The sequence below is a fragment of the Oryctolagus cuniculus genome, chromosome X (genome assembly GCF_051225735.1).
Source record: "Oryctolagus cuniculus isolate XC-2025 breed Fujian yellow rabbit chromosome X, ASM5122573v1, whole genome shotgun sequence".
NCBI classification, from domain to species: domain Eukaryota; kingdom Metazoa; phylum Chordata; class Mammalia; order Lagomorpha; family Leporidae; genus Oryctolagus; species Oryctolagus cuniculus.
Genome location: NC_142888.1, coordinates 56,008,086 through 56,021,158, shown reverse-complemented (window position 1 = coordinate 56,021,158; position 13,073 = coordinate 56,008,086). Strand labels below are relative to the sequence as shown.

Below are 13,073 nucleotides of genomic sequence, written 5' to 3'. Positions count from 1 at the left end.
ACAGATTTGATCTTCCCTCCTGAATTAGGTCTGTCATTATATATTTCATAGCATCTTCTAATTTTTCTTCATCTTTCCAATTACTGTTGTAATTATCTACTCATTCATTTGAATTTGTGTAATGACTATTGCTATAACTAAAGCATAATCTCCATGTCATATAATATAGTGTCCAGAACATAATAGATGATCAAAAGGGGATTTTTTAAGAATCAACAAATATTCTTATAGCACTCAGATTACCAGGATTTCTGTCACAATGTATGTCTAATCTTGCAGAATATTAGCATATTTCATGCAAATGAATAGAAATACAGAGAATCACATTTCTCTTTGTTCTATAATCGAAATAGAGAGGCAAGCCATAATACTTTCAAACCAAAGAGTATTTAAGGAATACTTCATTGGGGCCAGCCTTGTGGTGCCACTGGTGAAGCCACCACCTGCAACACCAGCATCCCATGTTGGTGTCAGTTCTGAGTCTGGGTTGCTCCACTTCCCATCCAGTTTCTTGCTAATGTGCCTAGGAAAGCAGTAGAAGATGACCCAAGTATTTGGTCCCTTGCCATCCATGTGGGAGAGTTGGATGAAGCTCCTGACTCCTGACTTTGGCCTGGCTCAGCCCCAGCCTTGCAGCCATTTAGCAAGTGAACCAATAGATGGAAGATCTCTGTGTGTGTGTGTGTGTGTGTGTGTTTCCCTCCCTCTTAGTAATTCTGCCTTTCAAATAAATAAATCTTAAAATGAAATACTTTGTTATTCTTACTTTTTCTCTTTTCTCAATGAGCTTCATCTTTAAGTAAAGGAGCAAATAGATTCTCAGTTCTGACAGATTGCTATACTTACCTGGTGTCAGCAATCTCTTTCATTCCCTTCTGCTGTTGTTCCTAATTTTATTTATTAATCTAAAACATTCCTGTGTTGTATTAATCTTTTCAGATGATCTTGGCACCCACAATTGAATGAAAACAAAGGCTATTATATGAGAAACATTTACTCTCTCTCAGCAGCCTCAAAAAAAAAAAAAAAAGAACTACAAACATACTCTTTCTTTAATTCTTGTCTGTGCTCCTGCCACATCAGTTATTCCCCCTCTTACCTACATTTTTAATTTTTTTTTCTTTGTATTTTCTACTTCTAGATGCCCTGTGAATATGCTGAAGTTTCTGCCATGCTAAAAACAAACAACAACAAAAAATAATTTTCTTTAACTCTGCATCTTTGTCAACTGACTCTGTGTATTCTAGACCTCCAGGTTTTTACCTCCCATTAAATCTTTAAGCCACTGTCATCTGGCTTCTGCTTTCACTTACTGAAATTGTGAACGTTGTCAGTGAACGTTATCAGCTAAGTGTAATAGATATTTTCAGATCTTTGTTTTACTTGACCTATCTGTTACATTAAGATTACTATTGTCTATGACATAATTTTTTTAAAAAAGATTTATTTATTTATTTATTTATTTGAAAGTTACACAGAGAGAAAAGGAGAGGCAGAGAGAGAGAAAGAGAGGCCTTCCATCCACTGTTTTACTCCCCAATTGGCCACAATAGCTGGAGCTGAGCCAATCCGAAGTCAGGAGCCAGGAGCTTCTTCCAGGTCTCTCACATGGGTGCAGGGGCCCAAGGACTTGGGCCATCTTCTACTGCTTTCCCGGGCAATAGCAGAGAGCTGGATCAGAAGTGGAGCAGCTGGGACACGAACTGGTGCCCATAGGAGATGCCAGCATTGCAGGCAACAGCTATACCCTTGACGCCACCGCGTGGGCCCTTACATAATTTCTTTCCTTTTTCTGCATTTTCTAAGGGTAAATATAATATCTGCTTGTTTTTTTTTTCAAATAACACTGTAAACATTACAGAGTCATGAGAATTATTGTCATTAACTTACAACTTTATTCGCCCTGTGTTTCTGTGACTCTCACTTTTGCTTCCTCCTCCTAGTCTAGTTCCTGCAGCTTTGGCTGATTTCCTAGTGTTCTTTGTAGGCTTTTCTTTTGCTGTCAGCCCCTTGCATGTTGGTGTTTAATTGGATCCAACGTCAAACCTCTTTTCATTTAAATTCCTCCTGCTGGGTAATGTAATTTTCTCTCATAATTTCATCCATCACTCAGTGACTGGCAATCCTATATCTCTGTCAGGTCACTTTCTGGAATTCCAACAATTATTTATCTAATTTTGAATAAATTTATGGAGATTCATTCAGCTGTCTCACAGGCACTTTAAACTCTATACAGGTCCAAAATGGAACCTAGCATGTTTTCTCAAAATCCATGTCACTTCCTATATTACTTAGCCTTTGGTGTTGCCATTTATCTAGTGTCTCAAGCCAGACCCTTGCTCTAGATCCCTGTTTCTCTCTCATTCTTCACGTCCAATTGGTTACCAGTTTCAGTAGAAATCTCACCATGTCTCATTTATTTTCCACTCTTATTCACAATGTTACTGTTTTAGTTCAGACTCTTTCACTCTCATCTATATGATTAAGTAAGTAGTTTCATTGCTTTCAGTTGTACCTGATTCCAGTCCACCTTTCACTCTGTAAATGATCATCTCTTAAATACTCAAATATGACCATGTCACTCTCCTGCTTAAAGTTAAATCTCCCCATAGCTTTACTCCAAGTCCCAAAGACTAAATTTCACACTCCTTACCATAGCATCCAATGCCTTTGTGATCTGGCCTTTGCCTGGATTTTTAACTGATGTCAGGATTGAGTCTCAAAGAACTGAAATTAGAATGGATTATGCTATTCCAAGTATCAAGTAGCAGAAAGAATCAGCAAGTTGAATATGAACTAAAGTCCTCAAGGACTTTTGAAGGTCAAGTCTGGGAAATGATGATACTTGACAGGTCTTTAGTGTACAAGTAAAAATGAAAATGACAGAAAGACCTAAAGAAGAGCTGGACAGAACTAAGCGGGAAGGTGAATAAGATCAAGAACACAAATCGTATGCAGGAAACTGTCACCAAGAGTCAGTGAAATGTCTATAGCACGTAAATGTCAGTTGCATTAAGCTCATGAGGGGTAGGTATGTTAGGTTGACTTAAAGGGTCACACTGAAGATGCAGTCTGAAAATCTGTGATATGTCTGACTGTCTTTTTCTTATATTTAAGGGAATTTGTTGTCTCTCCTATCAATAATAGGGCAAAATTTAAGATTTTTAAATGACCCAGGAGTGCATCCATAATAAGGCTTCTTCTTGTTTATGTAGCCATACCTCTTTCCCCTACCATCTAGCTGTTTGACCTCCATCAACACTGAATAAATTTTGGTGCTGTTTCCTATTCCTATTTTTTTCACATGTCATTTCCTATGCCAGGAATGTCCTTCATTTTCTCATTTACAGGTGCATTTCTGTTCATCCTTCAAAATCCTTCACAAACATCACCACATCTTAGAGGCTCCCTCTGAATGCTTCTGTTTCCCATAGTTACTCAGACATCTACCCATCTATTCATGTGTTTGTTTGTTATTGAACAACCATTTGTTGAGTGCTCAGTATGGGACAGATGCTGTGTTATGTACTGTGGTGAATAAGATGGGTCAAACATGGTCTTTTACCTTCGTTGAGCTTACATTTACCAGTGAATACACACACAAATATATACACAGACACATAATCAAATAAAATCATTACCAATTTAATAAGTGCTATGAATAAAAAATGAGGAACTAGAGTACAGAAAGATCAGGATGAGTGGCAGACAGAAAATCAGCCTACTTTAGTATCAGGTTGAGCCGTATGAATTTGTTGGTATTTGAACTATTTGTCTCCTTTAAAATTGACCAGTTTATATATAGCTCAACAGTAGCCCTTCTGAAGAATTGACATTTAAGCTGAGATCTGAAGAATGAGGTTGAATTGACCATGTTGGTTAAGCTTGGCATTCAGCTTATTCCAAGAATCAAGAGAAGATAAGGCGATGGAATTGAGAAAAGGGGTGAGTGACTATAAATGAAAGTAGGAGAGAGAAACAGAGCAGATAATATGGGATGTATAAAGGAGTTTTGATTAATGTTCCTTAAGATGTAAAGCAGCTGGAGTGTTTTAATATCCTCTGATTGTAATGTGGGACTAGAATAGAAGGAAGTACAGGCAGAAATAGGACTACCAATTCAGAGGTTGATATAATGAAGAGATATAATAATGTTGTGTTATGTGTTTAGGGTTTGGAATCAAGCTGCCTTGGTTTAAACTTGGTTCCACCATTTATTAGTCCTTTTAATTTATGCAAGTTACACTTGAATAGAGATAATAATAAGATCAATGTTATAGGTTTTTTTAAATGTTTATTTATTTTCATCTAGTGAGAGAAAGGAAGAGAGAGGCAGACAGGCAGAGATAGAGTCCTTCCATCTGCTGTTTCACTCCCCAAATGCCTGCAACAAGGCTGGGTCAGGCCAATACCAGAAGCCAGGAATTCCATCTGGATTTTTCACATGGGTAACATAGACTCAATTATTTGAGTCATCCATTTCTGCCTCCCAGTATACATTAGCAGGAAGCTCAGTGACAAACAGGCTAGCCTGTACTGGAACCAGCTATCTGATAGGGAATGCAGCATTCCAAGCAATAGCTTACCCTTTGCAGAACAGTGGCCACTCCTTGTATGTTTTATTCTAGGAATTGAACAAGAATAATTCATTGCAAAGAACTGAATGCTTCCTGACAGATAATAAACACTTTAGATATTAGAGATTAATAGTTCAAGTGAGAGATGATAATACCCTTGACTATGTACATGACAATATATTTGGAGAAAAGTGAATGGACATGAGACACACTGTGGAAATTTAAACAGGAGAATTAGTAATGGATTAGATGTGAGAGTTGAAGGGAAAAATATTTTTAAGATTTTGACTACCAAAAGGAGTAGAGTAGATTGTTTTGCACTTTCCCAAGCTGGAGAATGTCCTCCTGGTACAGATTTTAGCTCTATAATTTTTTAGATATATCATATTAGGCAATAATGAAATGAAAATTGGTAAATATCATATGATATAAAAATAAATACTTATTAAACATATTACATACTTGCCAGAGCCCTACAGGAGGTAAATAAGACATTTTAAGTTAGTGTTATGTTCATACCACAGTACGTATAATATGGAACAATCTTAAAGTATGTGTGTTTATAAATCTTAAATGTTTGTTCCCAAAGCATAAGATTTTGGAAATCTCTGCTGTACTATATTATAGGCAGTGATAATTAAGCTTATGTGTTTATTTTGTCTTATGTTAAAGTAGTTGTGTAACCATTCCATCTTTCTTTCACAGAATGGAGCCTGCTTGGTATACCAGCAGATAAAGAGAATAAGGAGAGTGTCTATCCTTATTCTGCTTTGCAACTGATAAGCTACTCTGGGAACCATAAGGCATCATGGGGAAGCGAGATAATCGAGTGGCCTATATGAATCCTATAGCCATGGCCAGATGGAGAGGCCCAACTCAATCTGCAGGCCCAACAATACAAGATTATTTGAATCGGCCAAGGCCCACCTGGGAAGAAGTAAAGAAACAATTGGAAAATAAAAAGAAAGGTTCCAAGGCATTAGCTGAATTTGAAGAAAAAATGAATGAAAATTGGAAGAAAGAACTTGAGAAAAGCAGAGAGAAATTGTTGAGTGGAAATGAGAACTCATCCAAAAAAAGAGAAAAAAAGAAAAAGAAAAAGAGGAAATCTTGTCAATCTTCGTCCTCTCCTTCATCAAGCTCTGATTCTTCAAGCAGTTGTTCAGAATCTGAGGATGAGGAAAAGAAACAAGGAAAAAAGAGAAAGAAAAAGAAGAGCCGTTCATACAAATCATCAGAAAGCTCTATGTGTGAATCAGAATCAGAGAGCAAAGAATCTGTGAAAAAGAAAAAGAAGTCAAAGGATGAAACAGAGAAAGAAAAGTATATTAGAAACCTCAGCAAAAAAAGAAAGAAGACTCATCCTGAGGATAAACCTTTGTCATCTGAGGCCTCATCAGAATCAGATTATGAAGAGGAAGTGCAAGCAAAAAAGAAGAGAAAACATGAAGAGCAAGAAAAAGCAATGGAAAAAGTAAAGAAAAAGAAGAAGAAACAGCACAAGAAACACAGTAAGAAGAAAAAAAAGAAGTCTGGTTCAAGTCATAAATCAGGATGACATCAAGAAAAAAAGTAAGATTTCCTTTAAAAAAAAGTCTAAAGGAAATTTCAACTGTGAAAATTAGGGCATAGTTACCAACACGCATGAGTTTCCCTGTGTTAGTAGAGTTGTTCCTGGACTCAAATGCCAGTAAAAAGCCACTGTGCCAGAAAGGGCCATAATTGTTGCCTGCAGCTTAAATATAGGATTTTGTTTGTTTCTTTGTCTTTCTTTCCAGTGGTTAATTCCTCTGGAAGGTAAAAACTCTGTTGTCATGTTAGTGGATAAAATGTTTGGAATTAAAATAAAATGTTTTAGATAATGGATTGTTTTGACCAAAAAAAATTGATTCTAAGGTTAAATGTATCTAATTTTTTTTGCAGACATCTTCAAAATATATTCAGACAACTGTAGTTCACATTTCTGAAGCAAAGACTTAATATTGATATATCAAAATCCTTACTGTTATAGATGTTCAGTTTATTTTACTTTTTTCCTTAAAAAAAACTTTTGTTTACATGGGGAAAGGGCTTGGGGGGTAGGGAGTGTTTGCTAATTACTTTGGCTAGCTGAATAGTGTGCCTTGGATCCTTGCACATTCTATTTTTGCCAGTGCAGCAGCCATCCATTCTTTATTCAATGAAATTCTGGGATGTTATTGTGTGCTGCTTTATGAACAACAAAGATAACAATTTACAAGCATGAGTAAGCCCCCATATTTCTGAAATTTACCTCCACTTCAGCACTGTTCTCTGTGCAGTACTGAATAATATTTAGTATTAGCATATTACATGATTTGAATTAACTTTGATAACATTTTCAAGGGGAATCATTTTAAATAGTCCCTGGTATTTTTTGATTAATAAAGATTCTGAAATTTTTTTGCACATTTTATATGGTTTTAATTTTCCAGCAATATTCTTTGTAACTAGTAATCCCTTTTTAATATAATTTATGCTTAGTATACAAGTGTCAAGTTTGTAGTTTCTTAATCATGCTGTATTAATTTCATTACTGTTTAATGCACACTTGACAAAATATTTAGCATGTAAAAAGAAGGTTTTCAAAAACCTTCTAATGCCTTCATATTGAAGCTGGTTTACTGAAAGCAAGTTGAGTGCCATCTGTCTAGTACTCTCTGTGTCTTGTTACATAAAACTACTGCCAAAATCTTAGTAAGTGTGCTGTTAAAGTTTGTTGTCTTAAGCATTGATACTGAATTGAAATAGAGGTTAAATATAGATGATAATGACGTCATTAATCTTCCTGTGTCTATATTTTACTAAGATTTGGTGCCTTGTGTCTGTTACTGATTCATATTTAACACTAATCTTAAAATAGCTAGAAAATTATTTTTACTTTACATTTTATATATATCAGAGTAACATAAATTATAAATTTATTTCTCAAAAATCACCTATTACAGAGGATGTACTAATTATAATATCATAGGTACGAACTATTTTGTCATGATGAGAGGCTCAATAGCTATTGTTTTTTAATTAGCCGATTTCATCTCAACTCCCTTGACTCATAAAATTATAAATATAGAAAACATGGTGAATAAATAGCATAATAACTCCCCAGATTTTTGCAGTGTAAATACCCAAATCTCCCAGTAAAATTCTTGGAGCATTGCAGTAACACCATGTTGGATCACCTTGGAGCTTCATAACTTTAACTATTTCCTAAAAATATATCTATATGTATATGTTGATAAAAGCTACAATGTTTTAGGGGTATTTTGTATCCATATAGAATTTTTCAAAATTATTGTTAGTTAAAATGTTTTTAAAAGCTTATATTATTTATGGAATATGGCAAAGACATTTACAGTCCATCATTAATCTATGTGCTCCTGTTCACTTCCCAACCCCCTGTGGTTAGGCAATGCCATTTGACTACTTCTAGCAGAGAGATTGTAAACAGAATTGATGTATTATTTCCAATCTGGAGCAGTACAGCGTCCTGCATGACCCTCCAATTCTCTCTTTACCTGCCACAGTCACCTGAAAGCATTGTGTGGCATATCTAGAAGATGGATACAAGGTGACTCTAAGTCACTATTGGAAGAGACTCACACTAAAAAGCTTGATGGAACTTGCAGTGGACGTTTTTGTACAGTGAGAAATAAACCGTTATGTGTTAAGCTACTGAGATTTGGTGTCTTTTTTTGTTACAGCAGCACCATGTAAGCTAATCTGAACAATATCAAAAAACTCTAGAATGCCTGTTTCATTATCTACATAAAATAGTTTACTTTTCTTCTACCACTTCTTCCTGTAACAGAATTGCTACATTAACCCAGAAGTAGATATTAATCTTGTATTAGAATCACATTAACCCAGAAGTGATAATTTATGGCCTAGTAAAAGGAAATGTGAATTTTATTTGCATTTGTTTTCGATAATGACCGTGGAAGAGGGTGCTATAGCATAATACTTTGTGATTATCAGTGATGCTGACTGTCTAGGAAATTAAACTACTCCATTATTCCTCTGATTATAGCCAAAACAGTGTATCAATAAATGCTTTAGAAAGGAAATTTAAAAAGCATTCATGAGGACTTGAAGAAGAGAAATACAATTTTTTAGGTGTAAGTATAGAACTTACAATACAGAAAAGTGCAACAGAAGTATGTAGAGGACAATAGATATGTAAATTTAAGGGAACATTTAATATGTATCTTCCAGATTAAAAGCAAAATAATCTTATTCTCCTGTGAAAAGCATTAAAGGATTTGCTTTATGTGATTAGTAAGAATAGCTTTAGCCAGAATATACAAATAGCTTTGACTGTGGGAAGGGAAGTAGTGAGAAAGTCAATAAGAATGAAGAATGAGGATGAGAAAATTGATGCAATCTAGATTAAGAATTTAATTGTGAGGTCATTGTTGTGGCACAGCAGGTTAAGGCACTTCCTGTAATGCTGGCATCCCATATGGGAGTTCTGATCCAGTTCCCTGCTAATGTGCTTGAGAAAGTCACAAACGACGGCCCAAGTACTTGGGCCCCTGACACCCACATGGAAGGCTAAATGAAGTTTGAGGCGCCAGGTTTTGGCCTATACCAGCTCTGGCCATTGCAGCCATTTGGTGAGTGAACCAGCAGATGGAAGATCTGTCTCTCTCTCTCTCTCAAATAAATGAATACATCTTATCAAAAAGGGAATTTAATTGTGAGCACAGAAAGAAAAAAATTAAAAGATCTCAATCTAAAGGTGAAGATTTAGATTGTAGATATGGAGAATAAATAAAATTGAGGTTTCTGGTTTTATATTTTCTGACAACTCCCTTGATAATTACACATTTATTTTGAAAAGAAAGTTGTGCACTTGACATTGTGCCATTCCTGTCATCATTTTCTCTCTGGCTGTGTTTATTTTTACAAAATGTAAGTATTTAATCTAAGATGTAGTTTTGTAGCCACTTTATATCATGAAAATTATAACCATACATTAAATAACACCTATGTACTTTACAGCTAAACTGCTTTTCTTATTCCTTCCTGATCTACCCCCCCCCCAAAAAAAAAGAACTTTTTTCATCACATGGATTTGACACTTTTTCTTCACTCTTTTATGGCCCTTACCTTAAATTTTCTTACATTATGAATTTTGTATACCTACGACTCCAGTTATGAGTGCTGGCTCTTAGCTGAAAACTGAGTTGAAATCTATTTTCTGCCATTCCTTGATATTAGACCCTAAAAACATTTTCACCTCTATGTGACCCTAATAAATCAATTTCCTCATGCTCAAATAAGGACAGGTATTTGGCATAGTGGTTAAGACACTACTTGGGATACCCAAATCCCCTATCAGTATGCCTGGGTTGCAGTGGATATGCTAAATTTCCCTCCAGTAAACCAATAATCTCAATGGTTTAATCAAGAACTTGATGTGGTATATTGAGGTCTTTTCCCAGGAACTGTTTATGAAACTCAAATGATTTTCATAATTAATAAGTTTGTCATTAGAATTTGCTGCTGGTTACTGTTAACATTTTATTGTCCAGATGGTCAAGGTAAATCTTTTGTTTCCTCTAAATTGAGCTGAAATCAGGTTTATAGTTATTTTCTATACTGCAAAATGATCAGTCCGTCTACCATCTGAGAGATAACCTAAAAAGCTGGAAACATTCTACGGAAACATACTATGAAATATCATTAGAAGCCAAGCTATTATCCATTAAAATAACTACTTATATCTCTTAAAATGGTGGCATTATTATCAAATATTTGCATATGCTTTATTTTTCAAAAAATCTTGATCACATGGCCATTGAAAATATGAACTTGTAAAAACCATACAAGGAGAAAATCCTGCATTTAATTTGTACATCCTACTGTGTGACAAGTCCAAAGACTATGCATTTAGTATTCACAACCTTCAGACCACATCTCTTGGTAGCTTTAGACTCTGTGAAATATGGGCCAGCGCCGCAGCTCACTAGGCTAATCCTCCGCCTGCGGCAACGGCACACCAGTTTCTAGTCCCGGTCGGGGCGCCGGATTCTGTCCCAGTTGCCCCTCTTCCAGGCCAGCTCTCTGTTATGGCCCAGGAGTGCAGTGGAGGATGGCCCAAGTGCTTGGGCCCTGCACCCCATGGGAGACCAGGAGAAGCACCTGGCTCCTGGCTTCGGATCAGTGCGATGCGCCGTCCGCAGCGTGCAGGCCATGGCGGCCATTGTAGGGTGAACCAATGGCAAAAGGAAAACCTTTCTCTTTGTCTCTCTCTCTCTCACTGCCCACTCTGCCTGTCAAAAAATAAAATAAAAAAATAAAAAAACTAGACTCTGTGAAATTTAATCGAATAATTTTAGACAACACTGCTGACAACTTGTAAAAGCTTTTATTTTTGTGACTTCAGGACTACAACCACATAGTACTTTGACAAGAAACCTGTTTCTCAGAAATTTCTAAAGAGCAATTTCTAAAAACTTTTAGTTTATACTCAAAATATTTTCTATCTCTTCCCCCCCCCTTTGTATGGTATTGCACCAGCATAACAATTTCAAATATGGAGTGTGCTCAAAAGACTACCCCTATTCCATGAAAGACTATATTGTAAGCAATCTAGTCCTATATGGAACAAAAAACTTAATTATCTTCTGCCAAACCTCGTGACAAGATTTTGGTTACATATGTTTATTTTTAGTTTATTTTTAAATAGATGAAACTTGCATATTTAAAGAAGTGCTAACACACTGACATAGGCAGAGAGGTGGCTAGCAAGGAAGAGCTGAGTTCACTGGTGCTTCCCTGCAACCTTGCCTGCATTGCAGCCCCCTCCTGCACCACCCATTCCGTGCAATGGAAAACAGCTTCTGCAGTTTCACTACTTAGAACTGGCAACAGCTAAAAATAACCAATCTGGCTGCAAGCTGCCTCCTTGCTATGACCTTGAGCTAATGTAAAGGTCGTTATAATAAAATTACCATGGCTGACACTCCCACTCCTGGTAAGCACCTGATGCCATGGCACTTCTGAGATTTCCAAAAAGTACAAAGAAATGGGTAGCTTTCAAGCTCCACGCCAAATTTCACCCCTTTGAATATTCAGTTAAGATTCACTCCAATCACTACTCCCTATGCCTACAGATCATATAAATGGATGGACCCAAATGTTGTGTGTAGCTCTTTTCTTGAGAACACCCACACTCCTTGAGTGTATACTTTCTTTTTTCTTCCTTTTTTGAAGATTTATTTGTTTGAAAGGCAGAGTTACAGAGAGGTAGAGATGAAGCCACGGCTCACTTGGCTAATCCTCTGCCAGCGCCGGCACCCCAGGTTCTAGTCCCAGTTGGGGTGCTGGGTTCTGTCCCAGTTGCTCCTCTTCGAGTCCAGCTCTCTGCTATGGCCCCGGAAGGCAGTGGAGGATGGCCCAAGTGCTTGGGCCTTGCACTCACATGGAGACCAGGAGGAAACACCTGGCTCCTGGCTTTGGATCACCGCAGCACACCAGCTGTAGTGGCCATTTGGTGGTGGTGGGGGTGAACCAACGGAAGGAAGACCTTTCTCTCTGTCTCTCTCTCTCTCTGTCTAACTCTGCCTGTCAAAAAAAGGAAAAGATTTTACCAGTACAAGAAAACTTAATAGAAAATGAAGAAGCACAGTTAAACCCCATTACATCTATCACAAATGAACAGTAGGGAACACAGTGGATAAAATCCATGACTTATATAAGTCAAACAATCTAATAATATACAGTACATAAAACCAAGATACAAGCAGAAAAATTAATATCCACCAAAATATGGAAATTTTTATTTTTAGAACAGATTTATTTACTTACAATTTGAAAGGCAGAGCATCAGAGAGAGGGAGAGAGTGAGAGATCATCAACCCCCTGATTCTCTTCCCAAAAGGCAGTATAGCTGGGGCTGGGCTAGGCTGAAGCCATGAGCCAGGAACTCAATATAGGTCTCCCCATGGTTGGTAGGGAACCAAGTACTTGAACAACCATCTGCTGCCTTCCCAGGCTCATTAGCACAAAGCTGGATCAGAGTGGAACATCCAGGACTTGAATTGGCCCTCCAATATGGGATGCTGGCAAACATTGTGCTGTGCCACAATGATGGCCTCAAAAGTTTGAAAATTTTAAAAATACATTTAATGGTTAATGCTCCTGTCTGACAGCCATGTATTTCTAGACCTATCCAATAATCTTATATGACTTATTTATCTAAACCCAATGGCCTTTTGTAATAAATATTACATATTTAAAAATCAAATACTTTTTAAAAGATTTGCTTATTTATGTGAAGGGGCGGGGAGAGAGAAAGATGCAAAGCGACAGCAAGAGATTTTTCACTCCCCAAATGCTTGCAATAGCCAGTGCTAGGCCAAGACAAACCAGGAGCCAGCAGCTGCATCCAGATTTCCTATGATGGTGACAGGAACCCAAGTTCATGTGCTGTCATCCATTGCCCCCTGCCAGACTCATTAAGGGGAAACT

At 36.9% G+C, this 13,073-nt stretch overlaps 1 protein-coding gene across 5 annotated transcripts in view; it reads left to right on the top strand.

The window, feature by feature from the left end:
* Nucleotides 1-8,452, top strand: part of FAM133A (family with sequence similarity 133 member A) — a 46,524-nt gene extending 38,072 nt beyond the window's left edge. For all 5 annotated transcript variants that reach the window (XM_089324775.1, XM_089324773.1, XM_051827415.3 and 2 more), the window contains one exon: nucleotides 5,283-8,452. In XM_089324775.1, coding sequence (XP_089180901.1) covers nucleotides 5,386-6,135 — 750 coding nt within the window. In that variant the 5' untranslated portion in view covers nucleotides 5,283-5,385 and the 3' untranslated portion in view covers nucleotides 6,136-8,452. The remainder of the gene's footprint in view (nucleotides 1-5,282) is intronic.
* The last annotated feature ends 4,621 nt before the right edge of the window (nucleotides 8,453-13,073 follow it).